Source organism: Natrix helvetica (assembly GCF_964273705.1).
Source record: "Natrix helvetica genome assembly, chromosome: 2".
Classification (NCBI taxonomy): Eukaryota; Metazoa; Chordata; class Lepidosauria; order Squamata; family Natricidae; genus Natrix; species Natrix helvetica.
The window spans coordinates 196251287-196272423 of NC_138552.1; the positions used below are offsets into that span (position 1 = coordinate 196251287).

At 41.7% G+C, this 21137-nt stretch overlaps 1 protein-coding gene across 8 annotated transcripts in view; it reads right to left on the reverse strand.

Annotated features, from left to right (window-relative positions):
- Window positions 1–18516, reverse strand: part of PTPRK (protein tyrosine phosphatase receptor type K) — a 415019-nt gene extending 396503 nt beyond the window's left edge. For 3 of the 8 annotated variants that reach the window (XM_081941536.1, XM_081941532.1, XM_081941531.1), the window contains exon 1: window positions 18212–18509. In XM_081941536.1, coding sequence (XP_081797662.1) covers window positions 18212–18314 — 103 coding nt within the window. In that variant the 5' untranslated portion in view covers window positions 18315–18509. Of the gene's footprint in view, window positions 1–18211 lie in introns of all 8 variants that reach the window. The other 5 variants (XM_081941530.1, XM_081941529.1, XM_081941534.1 and 2 more) reach the window with 3 other exon arrangements.
- Window positions 18517–21137: the final 2621 nt, after the last annotated feature.

Consider the following 21137-nt stretch of genomic DNA (forward strand, 5'->3'; position numbering starts at 1 on the left):
TGTGCTCCCAAGTTGTGAATTATTTAGGAACGATTTCCCTTCAATCTAAGATTCATACATACAGTTTTGCTAAATGGAGGCTTCCTTGTTTATTTTTTATGTGTATTTATTAATTCAGGTAATATTCAGAATCCCATGGATGTGATATACGGATGAAAAATCTATGAAATGAAATGGATTGCATTCCAACTTCTCATCTGAGTTTTCAGCCAACAAAACAGGAAGTGCCTGATAAGATCTCAAAATAATTTACAAAGATTTTATAATTTAAATAAAAATTATTCAGGTATCATTGTGTCAAACTTTATTTTACTAATTTATCACAGAGAGGCTATTGATGAGACCAACCCATGAATTAGAGGCCAATTATGAAATCTGCACCAGCCCTCTGATAAGGTCTCAAAAGCAAAGCAGGATACATTCTTCTGGAAGAAATGACTAAACATTTACCAACTCCTTCCTTGCGTTAGTGTATCCTCCAGGGAGTCTCTAGTGCATAAGCTAATTAAACACAAGCAGTTCTGTAATGCTTTCTTGAATTCTTGATTGCTTCCAGGCTCTGCTGCCTCAAGGGCTGAAGCCAACATCCTTCACACTTAAGACTACTTCACAAACTTCATAGGGCTCATTAATTTATTTTACATACGCTACACACATTAGCTTCAATTTATTTTCAGGCGCTCTTTCCGTCTCAGATAAACAACTAAGGTATTGTGGAGTGCACTCCATGAAACAATCTTTTTAGAACATGTAGCTAACACATTTGGGGGCTGCTGCCCTAATGTAGCCATCAAGGAGATATTCATAGCATCTGGATACCTGGAGAGAACAATTATCTGCTTACTACATAGTATAACCAGTGTCTTTAAAATTATACATGGGGTTTCTCCAATTTTTGCATAGAGTTATATGGCTTGTAAACTTCAGACAAAGTGTTTTAAACACACTGTCAATTTAAAGACAAGACTAACCTCTCCTGCCAACTCAAATGTGTCCAAAAATATTATCTGTGTTGTTCCTTCACTGTAATGACGATCTTGGCCACTCAAGCCCAATTGGCCCCTTCATCCATAGTTCTCAGAATTAGGTGATAAACTGATTTACATGGTTCAGGGTTTAATGGTTCAGATACCTTAAGGAGAGAAGGAAAACTGACCCTGTGCTGAGACACCAGAAGTAAAATGAGCAGAGACAATTCCTTTGGAAAAAAAGTATCAGCCTGCTTTTACAGAAACTGGAAAATGTATCACGTGTCTCACTGATGGATGAATGTGCCACAGTATAACTGTCCTGTGACCCAACCCTGTTTAGAAATCTCTGAAAATATGCCAAGGAGGGATGATCACATTCTTTATCCAATGTTATTTCCTTCAAAGGAAATGGGGAAAATATTCACAAAATTATGTAGCAAGAAGCACATTTCACCTGAAGACACACTCAAAAAAGGGACTACTGAATTTACATATACTATTAGATCTTTGCATATAATATCAAATTGTTGTTGTTGTTGTTAGTTGAAAAGTCATGTCCGACCCATCGCAACTCCATGGACAATGTTCCTCCAGGCCTTCCTGTCGTCTACTATCCTCTGGAGTCCATTTAAGCTCACACCTACTGCTTCAATGACTCCAGCCAGCCACCTCATTCTCTGTTGTCCCCTTCTTCTTTTGCCCTCAACTTTTCCAGGATTAGGCTCTTCTCCAGTGAGTCCTTCCTTCTCATTAGGTTAGGTGGCCAAAGTATTTGAGTTTCATCTTCAGGATCTGGCCTTCTAAAGAGCAGTCAGGGTTGATCTCTAGAACTGACCAGTTTGATCGCCTTGCAGTCCAAGGGACTCACAGGAGTCTTCTCCGGCACCATAGTTCTAAGGCCTCAATTCTTTGGTGCTCAGCCTTTCTTATGGTCCAACCTTCACAGCTATACATTGCAAGTGGGAAAACCATAGCTGTGACTATATGCCCTTTTGTTGGCAGGATGATGTCTCTGCTATTTAGTATGTTGTCTAGCTTTGCCATCAAATATATATGGTATAATAGCAGATATTTCTACTAGTTAGTCACTTTTTTAAAATTGCAATGATCATATACGAATGTAACATATAAAGGGGTCTTAACTATGTTTTCCCCCCAACATTATCACAACTAATGATTTATATAAAGGATCTAGCTACTCTTCCATATAAGTTAATGTTTTAAGGGTTCTATTTTGTTTCTGTTGTTCTATAAGAAATTCAAGACAATATACAGTACGTAATGGTTCTTCTCATCCCATTTATTTATTTTTTCTGTTTTGTCTCCCACATTCCTATTAAGAAAGGAAAAATTGCACCCGCATTACTTATGAGCTTCATGACCAAGCTGAGTTTGAATCTTCCAAATCCAAGCCTTGCTATTAATAACAGTCCCGTACTAGATATTTTGTTTATTGCTTGATTACTCTATTTTTTTTCTCAAAAATGTGCAAGAATACTTCAAGGTGCATGTTTCTTAACAAGGCTAGCTATATCTCAATTAAGAAAAATGTTACAATGCTGAATAAATACACTTCAGTGGCTGTTTCCATAGCAAAATTTATGGCTGAGTCACAACTTTGTCTTAGCTCTAACATTTCATTTATTCTAATACATACTGCACAAATGCTTATTTCACAATAACAAACACAGATTAAGTGCAACTGAAGCTAGGCACATGGTTTGATATGACCAAAAGATGGGCATAAATATATAAGGTCAGTCCTTCATTTATCAACCCAGATATATATCAACCTTTGGTTGGAGAAGTATTGTGATGCAATGTGTCCAGGAAAAGGGTGTGTGGTGTGATAAGACTAAATAATGCAGCAGGTTCCTGGGCAAGAAGGGAAGAAAGGAGCATAATCTGGGAAGAGAGGGGAAAGAAGAGACAGCACAATCCTAAAGTGGATTGTGGGAAGAGAAAGAGAAGAGAAAGGATAACCACTCCCTAGAATTGCCAAGTATATATACAGTCGCTTGGGGTATAGATTTAGTAGTGTAGATTTAGTCTGGCAAGATTCTGTCTATAAGGTATAAACAAATAAAGAACTGAACTTTGGCCGGCTTGTTTTGCTATGCTTGACAGGTATTCAGTAAATGGAAAAGCTAGTTTCTTGGTGATCTGTGCCTGGATCAAAGCTTGTATGTCAAGTCCCCAGGGCAGAAGTTTTTCAGATGAGGGAGGGGGGAGGCAGGGGGAAAAAAACTAAAAGCAGCAATAGCAGCAAGCAGTAGAGAAAGAAAAAAGCTGGGAAGTTTGGGGGGTGGGCAGACCAATTGTATGATATCACCAACCTTGTCCTTAGCTTCAAACATTGGTTATAAAACTCCTGCTTCTCCCAATGTGCCTGCCAATGGTATGTGAGAAATACTTTGAGAGACAGGGTGAAGAAATGATACCTAGGGAACAGTCAGATAAGAGAGAACTTGTCTGCAGCTGCATAATGGATGGAGAAAGACAGTCAGAATGGATCTTTCCTAGATTCTCAGACAGTAAAGAAGATGTCAGGAGATTTGTATATTCAGACCCACAAAGTTTTATTAATGTAGCCTTACAATGAAGTAGAATTAGCTCATCTAGTTGTGTTTCCTGCCTGATTTACCTGGCATAGCTAACAAGGCCTCTTTCACCTACATCCCATTAGTTTCCACCACTTCCTATGTCTTTTAAGTGAAGCATTAGAGGAAGTTAGGAAAGTGAGCTACGAGGAAGACCAACTGACAGGATGCCAAGCGTGTTCTGCAGAGGAAGAGGGAGAAAAGGGTAAGCTTTATAAGACTCTTCTAGGTTTTTGTCTTGGACACAATCAACATAAGAAACCGGGTTTCAGCTATGCCAAGCAACAGTCTGCCTGGAACAGTTCAGCAAAACTCCCAAATTGCAATATGTTTGTTTTGCTTTGGAAACAAATTGCATTTTCTGTTTCATACACAACCTTGCCCTTGATTTTATTCAATTCAAGGTTCTAATTGCATTTATAAGATTTATATGGCTTCCCATCCAGTGGGCACACAATTCTGGGATGCTTACAATAATAAAAACAGAAGCAAAAACAAAACAAAAACAAAAAAAGGCATAAAGACTTTAGACCAGTAATGGCTAATATTTTTGTCATCGCATACCCATAATGCAATGTGTGTGCGGGGACCCCCTCCCTGCACCCCGTTTTAAGCCTGAAAGGCCTCCTACACCAACCTGAAAGACAAAACAGGGGCGGGGCATTGCACAAGGCCCCAAAATGCAATGCAAGTGCTTCCTGTGCTCCCTGCCCCCCACGTATGCGCAGCAGAGACCCAAAGACCAGCTGGCCAGTGGGAGGCACACACACGTGTGGTAGAGCTGGGCTGGGGCAACAGCTGGCGTGCCCACAGAGAGGGCTCTGCGTGCAACCTGTGGCGTGTGTGGCATAGGTTAGGTCATCATTGTAACCACCATTGTCTCAATGAAACAGCACAATAGACAATCACTAGTATTTAATAACAAGCACTCCCGTTCAGGTAAAATATACTGTTGTTGTAACAACTGTTTTAATACACACTTATCCAATGCAAGTTTGTGCATGCAGAGTCCTCTTTAGAAGGAGTTTTACAATTAAGATAAGAATCAGGGAGAGAGAAATAAGCCAACAGTGACTTCCGCTTCCGGGACCGAATGGCGACGGACGTGTAGTCTGCTGATCGGACTTCTGCTTCCGGGACCGAATGGCGACGGACGTGTAGTCTGCCGATCGCTCCCTTGGCGGGCTCCGAAAGGAGCACAGGAGGCTCGAGCGAAGGATCTCCTGCCGAAAGGCAGCTTGCTGGGACCCCCGCAGCGGCGGCAGCCGGTGGGGGTGTGTTTCCCAGCTTCGCCTAGGCGCCAGGGAGCAGTGGGGGGGCGAGTGACGTCGCCTCTTCGCCGGACGGCTCTGGGAGGCTTAAACAATTAGAACGAAGCAGCTGAAGAGCGGTGAGCCTAGGGGCTCTCCAGGTCTTTTACTATTTTTACACTTCTGATGGTTTTGCAGTTTTCCTGCCTTGTTTGTTTCAACCTATGGAGGAGCTTAGATTGGAGGGGGGGAAAATTCCACCCCCTTCGGAAAAGCGGCATTTGAAAAATCCCTCCCCTTCATGGGGGAGAGAGAAAGTTTAAAAACTACTTTCACTTCCCTTAAATAATGGGGGGGGGAATCTTCTTCTTTGGCTACAATTGCGAGAGAAAGGATGGCTGAACTGATTCTTTTTTAAACTACTTATGGAAATTTTGACTTTGTTGTTTTCCTGATCACCTATACTGGCTGACCCAAGATGGCCAACTTCCTCCTCCTTCTTTGTCTTTATGAATGAGACTCCTCCCTTGGAAAACTTTATGGCTTTCAACTAATTTCCACCCCAGAGACCTGGACTTGGAATATCTTGACCCGCCTATTTGTTTTAACTTCTCTGCTAGAGGACCTGTTCTCCTTTGGACTTGCTTGTTTGGTGATCCCTGCCGGCTGTGCTCTCCCAGACGCCATTTATTTGTACAGAATAACAATTAACTCTGAGCCTTATGATGGGTCCTAAGAAATTACCACCTGGTAAGGCCTCGTCGGCCCCAACATCTTCAACGTCTAGCCCTGCACACCAGTCACAAATGGGATCTTTCCTACAACCCAAGGCCTCTGAAGAGAGTGCAAAAGACCTGTCTACCCAGCAGATGCTTCAAAACATCTTAAAGGGACAGGACGAAATTAAACAACAATTGCAGGACTTAAAGGAAGAGCTCAGAGAGATGAACCAGCAAACCACACGGAATGAACAGAGGATTGGTGTGCTGGAGGAGGGGGCGGTTGGGATTAGAGATGAGATGAAGACAATCCAGAGGGGGAATACAGAATTTGAGAACCAGATGTTAAAAATGGAATTTGAAAGGATGTCTTTTTTTCTTAGGTTCCAAAATTTGCCAGAAGCTGAGAATGAAGATCTCAAGGAGATTATGACCACAATACTAGCAGAGTATATTAATAGAGAGAAACAACAGCTTTGGTGGGATATTGACCTGATTTATAGGGTTAATTCGGCCTACGCAAGAACACATAACGTCCCAAGGGAAGTTCATATTAAATTTCTTAGAAAAACTACAAGAGATGAGGTTCTAGGAGCTCAAAGGGGAGGACCACTAAAATATAAAGATAAAGAGATAACCATTCTTAAACAGATCCCCCCAAAAGTAAGAGATAATAGAAGGAAATATTCCTTCTTAGCAAAAAAATTATATAATAACGGGGTCTGGTTCAGATGGCTTTTTCCAGAAGGCATGCTGATTTTTTTGGGAGGGCAGCAGAATTAGAATTCACACACCAGCGGAAGCAGAGGCTTTTGCTAAAAAACATAGTGCTCTTTTAGGTGAAATGGGGGATGTCACACAAGAAACAAGGGAGGGAGGGGCTGAGGCTCAGCCGGTGGATGGGAGAGAGGATGCAACAGCCAGAAGACTCAGATCACATAAGTGATTTGGAATACTATTGCAATTGTTGCTACAATGTATTTTTATGGAAGTGATACAAAACAAATGATTGAAACATACTGATGATTTTGTGTCAAATTTTAAACTGCTAATACTTAGGTAAATGCTGATATTTTTCTATCATTGTTTGTAAGTTGCAAGACCTGGGGGGGGGCTTCTCCCCCCCGCATGATGTAGCTGTCAAAAATGTTTTATACCCTATAACCCTTTTTCCCTGAAATCTTTTTAAAAAACCAATAAAAAAATTGAATAACAAAAAAGAATCAGGGAGAGAGAAATAAGCCAACATTTTGGACTGGTAAATACAACAGAAAGGTTAAGAAGGTATCATGGATGTTCTAATGACTATCACGGATAGAGATTAATCTACCCATAAAAGGGTAACACAAAGTATTCATTTATTAGAAAACTAACATGCAATGAAGCTCTCTGTACAATTCCAATGCCCTTTTTTTCTAAGCAGGTAGGCAACTTTTCAAAGCTTTAGGCCAGTGGTTTTCAACCTTCCCAATGCCTCGACCCTTTAATACAGTTCCTCATGTTCTGGTGACCCCCAACCATGAAATTATTTTCATTGCTACTTCATAACTGCAATTTTGCAATTTTCCGATGGTCTTAGGCGACCCCTGTGAAAGGGTCGTTCGACCCCCAAAGGGGTCCCGACCCACAGGTTGAGAACTGCTGCTTTAGGCTGTAGCCACCACTTTTTTAATTTGCATATTTGGAGCTCAGAAATATTACAAGAAATAAAAAAAATATGTTGGAGGCTGACTCCTCTTTCCTTGTAATGTACCAGTTTCAAGGGCTGTATGATGCTTCAGATCCAGTTTTAAAAAGGTACATCAGAGTTCAGCACCTGTCAGTGACTCATTAAGACAGCTGTAGCTTATTCTAGAATAGTACAACAACTGCTTAGAAAACCTTTTCACTTCAGCCACACTCTGCTGGAAAAGGATGCAGCTGATTTAAGTGGCCAACAAATTTCACTTGCATATCCTAAAGCAAATTCCTGGAATCAAATCACTTCTAGTCTTCTCAGTTTCCTATTTAATAAGGATAAAAACTCTTTAGAGTTCATAGCTCTCTCATCCTTGATAGTTACATGCTTTCTTGACAATAAGATGGGGGGGGGACAAATTGTTTAGTCACCTTCCCACCGTCATTGTAGTCTACACCCTGGGATTCCCTCATAATCTCCAATCAAGATGTAACTTTGCTATCTCTTTACTACTACAACAGATGTCCCTATTATACAGATGACCTCGTGACTTGGTTTTCTGCCATGTGGAGTATTTGAGGTACTAGTTTAAGATTTAAAATTATTGTATTTGGTAACTAGTTCAATTCACCCATCTTTTACCAAATGCTTGGAGGTTCCCAATCAAGCATTAAAACATAAAAAAACAATTCCTAAAAAAATATTTATGCTAATACTTAATCTAACATAGGTAAAATGTATTAATACATTTGTAACCTCAACCTTTTTGTTCCATGGATCTCTTTAAGAGTCTGGTTAAATTTTTCAACCTCAGGGGGAAAAATGGATTTAAATGCATAAAATAAAATACTGAGGGAAAAAACCTGCATATTTGTTGCTATATACATTATTAAAACCTTGAAATCTTAACTCCAGATTGAGAGTATCTGCTGCAGCCCTTCCACTTTTACACATATGTCCATGTGGCAGAGGGGAGACTCAACATGATGTGGGAGCTAAAGGGCTGGACCAAAAGTGCATAAGCCTGGAAAGAGTCATGGCTGCTTTAATTTGTCAAATAAGAGATGTTCTAAACACACTCCCATCATGCCAAACCACCTTCTTTTAAATGGTTTGCACAATTTTACAAGATAATGCACAGATGAGTAACTCTGCTGTACCATATCACTAGATAACTCATGACCCATTGAGTCATTCTTCTTTCCCTATATAGTATAAAGGTAAAAGTAAAGATTCCACTTGCACATATGTGCTAGTCGTTTCCAACTCTAGAGGGTGCTGCTCATCTCTGTTTCAAAGCTGAAGAGCCAGTGTTGTCCAAAGACATCTCCGTGGTCATGTGGCCAGCATGACTAAACGCCAAAGGCGCACAGAATGTTGTTACCTTCCCACCAAAGGTGGTTCCTATTTTTCTGCTTGCATTTTTACATGTTTTCAAACTGCTAGGTTGGCAGAAGCTGGAACAAGTAAGGGGAGCTCACTACATTACACGGCATTAGGAATTCAAACCGCCGAACTGGCAACTTTTCTGATCAACAAGCTCAGCATCTTAGCCACTGAGCCACCGCATCTCTACATACAGTATAGGGCAGTGATGGCGAACCTATGGCACGCGTGCCACAGGTGGCACGTGGAGCCATTTGTCAGGACCCGCGAGGCGCTGCCCTGTCAGCTGGCCAGTGCGCATGCATGCGCTGGCCACCTGAGTTCACCCTTTTATAAAGTCATTTTTCACCCTCCCCAGGCTCCAGAGGGTTTATAGGAGTCTGTGTGTTATGTGGGGAGGGTGAAAAGAGCCTCCCCCATCCCCCCCGGAGGCCCTCGGGAGGCTTCATGAGCTTCCCTGAAGCCTCCGGAGCACAAAAAACCAGCCCTACGGGCAAACCGGAAGTTCAGGAACGGACTTCCGGTTTGCTCGGAGGTTTGTTTTGACTGCTCCGGAGGCTTCAGGGAAGCTTCCTGAAGGTTCCTGAAGCCTTCGGAGCGCTCAAAACAACTCTCCCAGCAAACTGTCACTTCCAGTTTGCTCGGAGGGTCATTTTGACTGCTCCGGAGGCTTCAGGGAAGTCTCCTGAACATCCCTGAAGCCTCTGGAGGGCTTCCAGGGAGGTGGGGGAGGCTGTTTTCGCCCTCCCCAGGCTCCTATAAAGCCTCTGGAGCCTGGGGAGGGCGAAAAAAGCATGCACAAAATGGAGGTTGTGCCTGTAGTGCGCGCATGCGCACTGGGGGATCGCCCATTGCATTACGGGTGCAGCACGCCCGCACAAGACCCCCCTGCACTCCCCCCACCTATGGCACGCGAGCCAAAAAAGGTTCGCCATCGCTGGTATAGGGGGCTGGAAATGTTTCAGCTACCCTCTTGGCTGCCCAGCAGAGCCTAATTGAAACTTCTTCCTCCTCTGATCCATGAAACTACCTATCAGTTTGCTGGGGGTCGGGGGAGAGAACAAAAGGAGTGGTAAACTGCAAGGCAAACTGAACCCCTGCTTCCCATGCCACTATGTCACCACAGGGCCCCTGTCTTCAGGGATGAATAGGACTCATCCATGGACTGCCAACACCCACCCACCCCTCCACCAGCCAGCTCTACTTGCCAGCAGTCATCCAAAGTGTTTCCTTGTTCTTCCCTCAATCCCATGGGAGTCATTCATCTTAGATTTGGATACATTGTGTAAATTAGCCCATTTGTCATTCGTTGGTTTAAAAAAATGTTCTATGATAATTATTTCTACCAACGATTGAAGGTTGGAATTGAAAGTTTAAAAAGTATCAAACAGACATGAAGTTTTAGCAATATAGAGAAATCGCAATATGAAATATAGCAATGCATAACTATTCAATTATACTTCAAAGAAATATTTATAGTGAAACAAAGAAGTAATATAAAAATAGCATTGGAAGAAACAGGTTCAAAAAAAGTACGGAGCGAATCAAAGATGAATGCCGTACCCCTATCTACTGGAAAAAGGTGAAGCTAAAATCAAAATTGGAGGTCAAAATACAAACAGACTGAGATATGTAGATAGCATCACTTTGTTAGCTGAAAAGAATGAGACTTGGAAGAAATAATTATGAAAGTTATAAGGGAAAAGGAAAAATTCTATGTTACTGAGTAATATTAAGGAAACAAAGATAATGTCAAACAGCAAGCTCAGTGAACTTACAGTTCATAGCAAAGAACTGGAGGTAGCAGATAATTTTAATTTCTTCAGGTCAAGAATAAAGCGATAGGCTACATGCTAGAGACATAAAGAAGTGATTAATTCTAGGGAGGAAGGCAGTGACAAATTTAGACAAAATCATGAATGATATTTCTATGACAACAAAGATAAGAATAGTTAATGCAATGGTTTTTTCCAGCAATACATTATAACTTGGAAAGGTGGAAACTGAGAAAGAGCAGGGGAAATAAGATAAGATGCTCCTGAATTATGGATTTTACAGACAGTTATTAAGAGTCCCATGAACTGCAAGAACAGCTAATTTATGAACCAAATTTTTAAAAATGCAATTCTTCTGAAGCAGTGAAGAACAAGCAAAGACTCACACTTCAAACATGTGATGCAAGCCAATTATGGACTTTATTGGCAAAGCTTCAGGAAATCAACGAGTGGAAGCCAATGTACAGTAGATAGATAGGAACAATGTAGAAATAGCTTGGTGTAGTGGTTAAAGCACCAGGCTAAAAATTGGGAGAGTGTGTTCCCATCTTAGATATGAAGTCAGCTGGCTTTGGGCCAGTCATTTGGTCTCAATCCCAGAATGATTCAAAGGCAAAAAAAATTAAAAAGGGGAAAAGAGCAAAGAGATTACTGAGATATGCAGGAAAGAAAGGTATGTTATTACCATATAAGACGTCGAATATTTGAATTTACATTACTTTAACAACTGCAGTTCCTCTGTTCAAACGAAGAAATGGGGGAAAAATAACACCAATGCACAATACCCAAAATAAAACAAAAATTTCAATAAAATCAAATATGAAAAGTAATCACATTTACTCTTCCTGAGCAAAGACCTTAAACTTTCCGAATCATCCGGGGTGGAGAAGAAGAAAGGGATGTATTTGGATGTACGGGATCAAAAAGATTAGAGGAATGTTCCTGGAAGACCCATAATTTGTTACTGCAATATGGTGGACATTTGTCTATAGCACCATCAGATGTCGAAGTAGGACTCAGTGGCACCAAACTAACTTGATTCTCAAGTAACACGTCTTTAGCTAATTCTTAAGGCCAGAAGGCCAAGCTCTTTTTTTTTTTTCAGTAAGTGCAAAGCATAAAAGTGCATTCTATTTATTTGGCTGTGGTTAAATGCTTGAAAGGTTAACTCTTTCAGGGAGACTGTGTTTGATTTTCAACTACAGGCAGTCACTGTTTAATGTCCACTCATTCAGAGACCATTCAAAGACCTATGAGGGCATAGAATGAGGGGGACTTACGAGTGGTCCTTGAAGTTACAGCCATTTCAGTTGTCTCCACAATCACATGATTGGATTCAGGCACTTGGCAACCAGCCCACAAATGCAATTACAACATTGCAGTGTCCTGTGGTCACATGCTCACAAACTGGTGATCTTCACTGTTGGCTTTTGACAAGCCAAGCCAATAGGCTAGCCGGCAGTTAGTTGCAAATGGCTAATCACATGCTCCAGGATTCACTGATGACAACGAAGACTGACAGAACTACTGTCGTAAGTCAGGATGGTCATGTGATGTGTTGTTTAATATGGAATTCCTGGTCCCAACTATCATTGGTAAGCAGGTACTACCTGTATAGGTCGTTGTTATTTGGCAGCTGCCTCAAATGGTAACTATTTGCAAATACAACAGTAATGAATAGTAGTAAAACAATAATCTTCTGATAAATGTGCCCATTTATGTCCAAATTTCTGTGCTGGTAACAATCGATGCCATTGAAAGTAACACTAGAATACTGCACAAGATAACTTTGTCTAAAGGAGATGTCTCTTTCTCTCTCCCTCTCCCTCTCCATCACATTATTTGCTTAGCAACCATTTCATTGAAATCAATTGCTCAATGAGGACTACTTTTATCATGTTATGTGAACCCAACTGTCACAATGGAAACAATGGTTTAAAGGTAAAGGTTCCCCTTGAACATATGTGCTGATCATTCCTGACTCTAGGGGGTGCTGCTCATCTCCGTTTCAAAGCTGAAGAGCCAGCACTGTCCGAAGACTTCTTCGTGGTCATGTGGCTGGCATGACTAAATGCCAGAGGCACATGGAATGTTGTTACCTTTCACCAAAGGTGGTTCCTATTTTTTCTACTTGCATTTTTTACGCATTTTCAAACTGCTAGGTTGGCAGAAGCTGGGACAAGCAACGCGAGCTCACTCCGTTACACGGCGCTAGGGATTCAAACTGCTGAACTGCCAATCTTTCTGATCGATAAGCTCAGCATCTTAGCCACTGAGCTACCGTGTCCTTTTAAAATGGTTTAGGGCTTAGAATAACATAAGCTGAAACAATTGAAACTTATTCAATAATGATTAAGCAAACCATGATTTAACAATGTGTGAATCAAATTATATAGAGGCCACATGTACACTATACTCCATAATTTATCAGTAACCAATCCAGGTGATCCATTCTGATTGGTTTAGATAAACCTTATGGGTCACATGACATTGCCCACTTCCTCCTCTACTCCTCAAAAGTCTTGATAAAGGATCAGGCTGAGAATGTCTTATTCCATAAGCTTCCTTTTTTTACATTACTTAGGGGACAAGCTTTGTGATCATAGAGAACACAAGTGTGTTTTGTAATCAATTGAATTGACTACTCCAGAAACAGTGACCATATGTGCAGTTATCAACATATTGCCAATTTTATGAAATGGACCTGATATCAGATACAAGTTAAAAAAAAGAGGAGTTAAAAAGGTCATTACCAAGTGATAAGATCAAGTTTATCTCTTGTTATCGTCAAGTGTTAGTGTTTCATTTAAAGACCACTGAGTAGACCAACGTCAAAATCAGCTGGCAGAAACTTTCCTTTTTTAAGCACAGTGACCAGATTTCAATTGTCTTAAGTTTTATTTGCTTAGAAAATCCTAGATTAGAACTTGCCAAACTAGATCATATTGTTTCTAATTAAACTCATCTTCCCCAGTAAAATTACCAGTGGAATTATATGTGTTTTACACTTTTTAAAAAATATACTATTGTGTCTGGTTTCAGATTAATTAGTAAAAAAACTACATTACTGATAAGAGATTGGTTCTGGAGTAAGTTCTTTCACAAATGGTAAGAAATTTAAAGATTTTTAAGGGTATTATTTTACATATTTTCTGATATCTTGATCAGTTTTATTAAGACGGAATATTAAATTGTGCTACTCCAGTACATGGATTTTCTTGATATTGACCAAGCTGTTATCTGGATATTCAAAATCTTTATATAATTATTTCCTTCACTGCCCACTTCAAAATATTCTAAGAATCCACCTGGGAAAGATTATTTCTCAATGAAAAAGTTTGACAAAAATATAATAAAAGTGAGAAACGTGTCCCCAAAGAACAGCAATGATCTTTCATTTCCACCAATTAAAAGAATAAGTCATCCCTCCTCCAACTTCTACAGTGCTTTGGATCGTGCATATATAAATCACATAGGATAGATCTAACATACAATAATGACTGTAAAATCCATTTTCAAACCATGAATCACTCATCAAGTTCACCTATATTCTTCTCAAGAGAGAATAGTATATGCCAACAAGTGAAACAGGTTATTTTGTGTATCCAAAATAACTCCAAGACAAAAACATTATGGATAGAATATTTCCAAAACAAAAGAATTAAGTATGATCAATGGTCATTGAATATTACATTACAATTAGCAAAAGCGTAATGCAGGATAATGAACAGCTAGAATTTTGAAGAACACTCTTGAGGTGGAATTTCTACCTGTTAATTGATACCACCTATCTAGATGGAAGGCTGGGTGAATAATGCACAGGGAAAAAAGATCATGTTCAGGTATTTTCCCATTTTACAGTTTTCTTCTCTCCTGATAGATAGTGGCCCTGTTCTCTGACAATCCCTGTAATCGGTACCATTTCATCTTGCCTTATCTCTAATTTCTTGTCTGTACTCATACAATAGATCAGCAGTTAAGACATTGGGCTTGTCAGCTGGAAAGCCAACAGCCCATGTTGGAGACCCAAGCACTGTGCAATGGGGTGAGCTCCTCAGTTCCTGCCAACCTATCATTTTGAAAGTGTGCAAATGCAGGTAGATAAATAGGTACCACTTTGGTCGGGAGGTAACATGGCTCCATGATATCATGCTGGCCACATGACTACGGAAATGTGTTCGCTGGCTCAATGGCCTTGAAACTGAGATAAGCACTGCCCCCTAAAGTCAGCTACAACTAGGAGTAAAAGACTCCTTTACCTTTTTATTCACACTAAATATCTCTGAAGAGAAACCGATGACAGGAGAAAGTCATTTGGAAAAGGGCCAATTTCACAGAATCTTGTGAGCTATATTTAGGGCCAGAACCCATACAGTCTCCTACACAATCTAATTTTTTAAAAAGCGGTATTATGTTTTTATACTACTTCTGAATCATATTGCTTCTATGCCAATAAATGATTCAGGAATTAAACTAAAGACTATAATACAATTTCAATTAATGTGCTCACATCGCTGAGTTACTGAAGGCATTGCTGACATTATTAAAAATGTTAATTAAATGATCAAGACAGTCAACATTTGCACGGAATCTGATAAATTTAAACACAGAGCTCTAGACAAGAATGAGAATGAACTCCTTATAATCAGATGAAGGGAATTACTATGTAAAAACTTCATGACAAATGTATATTTACATTTGCATAATCATACACATCACTAGGTATATTAATAGGTCGCTTGTCCAATTGTCTATTCAAAACAATATTGAGGATAATGTTTGATGAAATAACAAAGTTGGAATAAAAAATGAATCCTGTTGTGTTTTATTGTCTTTTGTTCCCTATTTATTAGATAGATAATTGTTTCCCTGAATTGATTTACAGCACCCCAAGGTCTTTGGTTTCGGACATCAGTCCATTTTTAACAATATGTATAACAAAACTGAAGAGAATACACAAAATTATAGAGGGTCTCTTCAGCTCAAATTATGCTGTACATCCTAAACTCAAGAAAAACATAGTCTTGCACTGTTGCAGTTTGTGGCATCTCTCAAAATCATATCTTTTTCTTCAAACTTAGAAATCTGTATTAATAAATGGCCAGCTGACAGCATTTCAATTTGATTGTCAGATATCTGAAGTCAAGGTTAGAGAGTGTTTAATACTGAGAGTCAAGCAATACCAGAAAAATCTGTCCAATTTATTGTAGTGATCTATTCTTTTAAAAAATAGGACAGTTCAAGAGGCTGCTGGCAGTTAATTTAATTCCTGTCCTATCGCAGGTGGTCTGTGAATCACCCACTAAGAATCCTTTCATTTGTGTGTGTGTCTGTTTTCCTCCTGTCACCACACCTAATAAAATTCCATGATACTGATGTAACCTTGGTCCCTTATTCTACATTCTAAGCTACAAAGAATGATATACTTGTAGAATATGCAGTTATCATAACTTTCCTTGGGTAAAGAGTATGTAAGAAAACTAGAACTGAAATACAAAGAGCAGCAACAGAATGTGGAAATGAAAGCTAGCCATACACACCACAGATTTAACTGCATTGAAATGGATATATCTAAAAAAAAATTGCCTGATTAAATGATCAGAATAAAAATGGTAGGCGATTGAGCATAGCAAGTAAGATAGAGAAAGCATGTAACTTTAGAGAAAATGAAGAAAACATTCTCCCTTTGTCTTTGACTGAATATAACACAGCAAAACTACTGGCGCTAAAAAAAAGTTTTGCATTGTGTTTTTTTTTTAATGGAATGGAAATAGCTCAATTGTTATCAGAATATTGACAAAATGTGCATAAGACCTTTTATTTATATTTTGTTAAAAACACACTCCATAAATATCTTTCAATCATAGCAATCCACAGCCAACCGTTTCAAAACTTTGAATCATGATTTCAGTTTTTGCAAACATTTGGGAGGAAGAAAACTTATTTCAAAATTCAATTTATAAAACATTGCTTGTGTTATTAGACGGGCTTCTTTACCACCTAACTCAGAAATAAGCTCCCTTGAAATCAATGGAGTTGAGTGGCATAAGAATCCTGCCATCTCCAACTTTCTGTCTACAGAAAAGACTGCACATTAAGACAGGCTGTTTCTCTGATCTTACATAGAAAACACAAGGAAGAGTGTCAGAGGTCAAACACTCTCAGTAGGTTCTAAAATGAATCTGTATTGGGGAGGAAACTTGCAAAACTGTTCTTTTTGACAAGTACTAAAATCGAACGGCTGCTTTTCCTTCCAGACAAAAGGGTATGGTTACAGCCAGTACCGTTTCTGGGATGTATATAATAGGCACCATCCCTTGAACTGGGCAAGCAGGTTTTTTGGGACTTTCAGCATTTCGCTCTGTAGCTGTCAACTTGCATTCCTCCCCCCACCCCCCAACCACCCCAAAGCCTTCAGATGACTTTCTCCTCGGCGCTTAATCACCGTTTTTTTCCAGAAACAAAGGCGAGGCTGAAAGGCGCTCGCCAACCAGAACACAGGCCAAGTTGTACTGAACGTCTGCGCAGGGGGAGCCTGCGCGTCCAAAAACCATTGTACCCGCGGGAAGTCGCTGCTGCCGAGATCACCTCCCTCGGGCCAAAAGTTAGCCCGGCAGTAAAGTCAACAGAAGAAAGGAGGAATCGGCCCGTCGCTGTTGGGTGCAGCTTGTTTGCTTTAGAAAAAAAAAAAGCCTGACAACCGCGCCAAAATATTAACTCTTTCGCGGCTGTTTCTCCCTTCCTCTGAAAGGGAAAGGGGCTGCTAAAACGACCCGAGGAGGGGACCGTAAGGCGATGACTTGTAGCACTCGTACCTTCCCTTCAAAACTCCGGTTATACAAAGCAAAGCTACACTGAGTGTTAACAGCTGAGTTGTTCCTCCTCCGGCTTCTTTTCAGTTTAGATACAAAGAAGTTAGAGAAAGCTTCCGGAAAAACTTAAGAGGATTCCTTTTGTGCGTGTGTGTGTGTGTCTGTGTGTGTGTGGCGATCACGCAGAAATCAGTCGTCCCCCCCCCTCCCAAAGCGCCCCCATCTCTACTAACAAAGGCGAGGAGACATTCCAAAAGGTAACCAGCCAAGGCTATGTCAACAGGATCTGGGCAACTGACCAGGCGAGAGGTCGACGATTGGCGTGAGAAGCCGAAAATGTGCCGCCTCTGGAAAGCCTGGTGGATTCCTGCCCCGAGAGCAGCGGGTCGGATTCGAGAATCTAATGGGCCCCCTTCAAACTCTATGGCTCTTCTCTTCCCGCCCTCCCCCGTCCAGTTCCAAAATGCAAAAACTCCACAATGATAATTTTTGTTACACAAAGAGCCCCATCCCGCAGCCGCCAGTCTTAGCCAGGGCGATCTGAGGAAAGGGCGAACGAAAGTCGACCACGCTTTTCCAAGGGTCCCTTTTCTCCCTCCCGAACGCGTCAAGGTGCCGAAGGTGGGATTCTTGGAAGGAAGGCACCGCGGCGTTCCGCTTTCTCCAACCTCCGAAGCTACTCAAGAGGGAGAACCCTCGAACGGCTACCCTTTTTCGGGGAAGGGGGGGACCTCTCCGTTGCAAGCATGAAGTTGCCGGACACCCTCTTTCCCGAATCAGGAATGTGGCGGAATCATCTGGGAAAGAAGACCCCCCCTTCTCTAATGGGACCCTTTCCTCGGTACAACCTCCACCGCCTCCCCTCTCTTCCAACCGGAGGGGAGCTCTTCGAACCCCAAAGGTTTCCCCGGGCACCCAGCGGGAGAAGCCAAGAGAGGCAGAGGAGGAGGCGGCGGTCCCCTTTCCTCTCCCCCCCCCCCAATAGAAACGGGACGCCTATGGCACGGAGCAAGTCCTTACCTGCCGAGAACTGGCCACGAGCTGCTCCCAGAAAGGCAGCCGAGGGTGCGACGAAGGAGACGATCGCCGCCAGTAAGCCGAAGGCTCCAGCCTCCGGGGCCATCGCGACTTTGGATAACTTTATACTAGGAGTCTCTTGCTCAGGCGGTCTCTGCCCGGAGCCGAGAGGGAAACCTCTCGCCTTCCCGGAGCCTCCTGTTGCCTGGTCGGGAAAGGAAGGAAAGAAAGAAGGGAAAGGCAACAGTCGTCCCCCCCCGCCTTCTCTTCTTTGCTGGCGGTGAGGCGATACTCTTCTTTCCCCCCCACCCTCCCCGCCCCTTCCGGGCGCAAAAGCTCAAGCCAGGCGCTGGTGGCTGGTGCGATCGCGGCTGCACTCTTACTCCATCGGAGTTACTTTGCTGAGCCGCGAAAGGAGGAGCTGTGAAGCACTCGCTCGGCGCGCGTCCGTCCCTCCGTTTCTTAGCACCTCGGCCGCGGGAATGAGGGACTCATTTCGGCAGGGAGCCCATCATAGACCCGTTAGAGCGGACCCGCCAGCGCCTCCTGCCGCCCGCTCTTGGGAAGACGTTCCAGCTCTCTCGCTCTCTTCTCAGCCTCAGCTGTAAGGAGAGCGTTAAGATTCAAGCTCCGGTTTCCTGCCCGCCGTGGCTGCGCTTTGATGCTTATGTGTTGGGAAAGAGAATAGAATAGAGAAGAGGGAGCTTTTTTATTTTTAAAAAAAGAAGTGGAGGATGTGTGGAGGGCGTTACGTTTTCTAATTTTCTCCGCGGCATTCCAAAAGGAATCCCAGGCACACTTTTCCTTGTGGGGTCCAGACACGTACATACAAAAGACAGGTGCCCGGATCCTGCTCGGGCTTCAGCGGGGTCTGCTTTTCATTCCAGCCAGCGCTTCATCAGTTGACAAAAATGCGGTCTCCCAAGCCTGAGGTCGCGGGTGGCCCGAGGGCCGAGTCCCCGCTTTCTCACCTATGACCGGTTTCAAACTCGTGAGGTGATTAGCCCTCCAGGCGAGGTTGAACAACACCTGTCCTAAAGCAGCGCTTTAGCTTTGCTAGAAGGCAGTTTCCCCGCTGCCTCAGCATCGGCTGGGAAACGCCACAGGTGCAGCTCGGCCCATGACTTCATAGCAGCGAAGCTGCACCTGTTGAACCGCCTCCTGCTCTGACCACCTGTTAAGGGCAACTGCGACTGCCCTTTGAGCCAAACCGTACCAGGCGCTGAGCTCCGGCCAGGGAAGTCTAGTCGATCTCCGAGCGTACTCGAAAAAGGATTCTGCCCTTCGCCGAGGGCGGCAGCGCGCTAAAATTCCCATTAAAAGAAGCAACAATTGTACCGTATTTTAGAATACAGGACAATCGGAGAAGGGGGAAGCGGGCGGAGGGTGTGTGTGGAAGCCAAACAAAAAGAGCGCTGAGTGTTATGGTTTTTTTTTTAATTTTTGGTGCGGAAGTTCCAGTTTGAAATAGGGCACCTGAGAAAGTAAAGCCTATTGTGTGCCTAACACTGAAGCTATCACCGCGCCGAAAGAGTACTTAACTGACAAGTAGAGTTACAAAATAGGCGCCCGGTAGGAAGGAAATGTTGAATTAAGATTTTTTTTAAAAAAAATAATAATAATCCCCCTCACCCCAGGCATATACATCTACGGGCAACCTTGACAGAATCGTTCTCTTGGCTTAACTGGGTTTGCTATGGTAAAATAAATAAAACTAATAGCCTGTGTGTGGTGTGCTAAAAGTGTTATAGCTGTGATAAATACTGTAACTGGGGTGTAACCTAAGTATAAACGGAACAGGCGTTGCTAGACAATTTTGAATTTATGTATATATTTTAAAAAAACAAACAAACAAAAGAAAATAGTCTTGATGCATGTGGCAGTTCAACTAAATCTGGCTGAATCTGTTTTGGATCTGTTTTAAGTCAGTTCAGATTCCGGAGGTAACAATGTTATGAAAATGTCATTGTTCTTAATTTCTGAGCAAATATGTTTAGATTTCACCTTAAAGCTATGATCCTATATGCATCTGCTATGGTGTAAGAATTAAATCTGAATATATCTGGTTACACTGCATTGTGTTCCATTTCTGGCTGGACAACCCTAACTACATAGCTCCTACGAGATTGCTAGATTTTTCCTCTGCCCTTTGCTCAACAAGAGATTGGTGCTTTCTCAAAAGACTGAAAATGAATCTCACAAAATGAGTGTTTTCAATGGTGAGATTCACCCTTTGTCTTTATTCAATAACCTTTTAAAAATGGAAACTTGAATCCCACAGAGAAATTGCTCCCAAACCAACTGGGTTCACAAACACGGCCATCTGTGCATGTGTCTGTGGAGTGGGGAGCAAGTATCAACATGTATGCCATGACACCATCATGCAAATTGCTGTATAATATTTGCCATCATCATGCAACTCAAATTTTGGACTGATACAAATTACACACTTTGCACTGTTTGCATGGTTACATTGAAGTACATGTCATGCCAATGTGCTTTGCTCCAGATGCATAAGTCCCCAAATTGTACAAAGCCATAATATGTTTTTGTTTAATTTTGGCTTACTGTATTGTGTGAATTCTCCCTCTGTGACTTGTAATCCATGTTTCATAAATGTAGTGCAAATTTATAACAAACCATGACTAAATCCAAATCAATTAGCCCAGGGTGTAAACCTAGATCCAATCTTTAAGGTTAAGACTTAGTGCTATTGAAGTAAGCAAATTTTTGCACTTTGTTTCCTATTTTCTCCTTTATATAGCATCTGGCCAGCTAGAAGGGTTTAGTAAACTAGGAGGTTTATCCACATATTTAAAAATATATGTATTGATCCAGTAAAAGTACTGCCAAGTGATAGATTTTTTTAAAAAAAATCATTCCCTGGAAGTCCCATTTCATTACTTTAGACTGCACCTAGTAGACACTC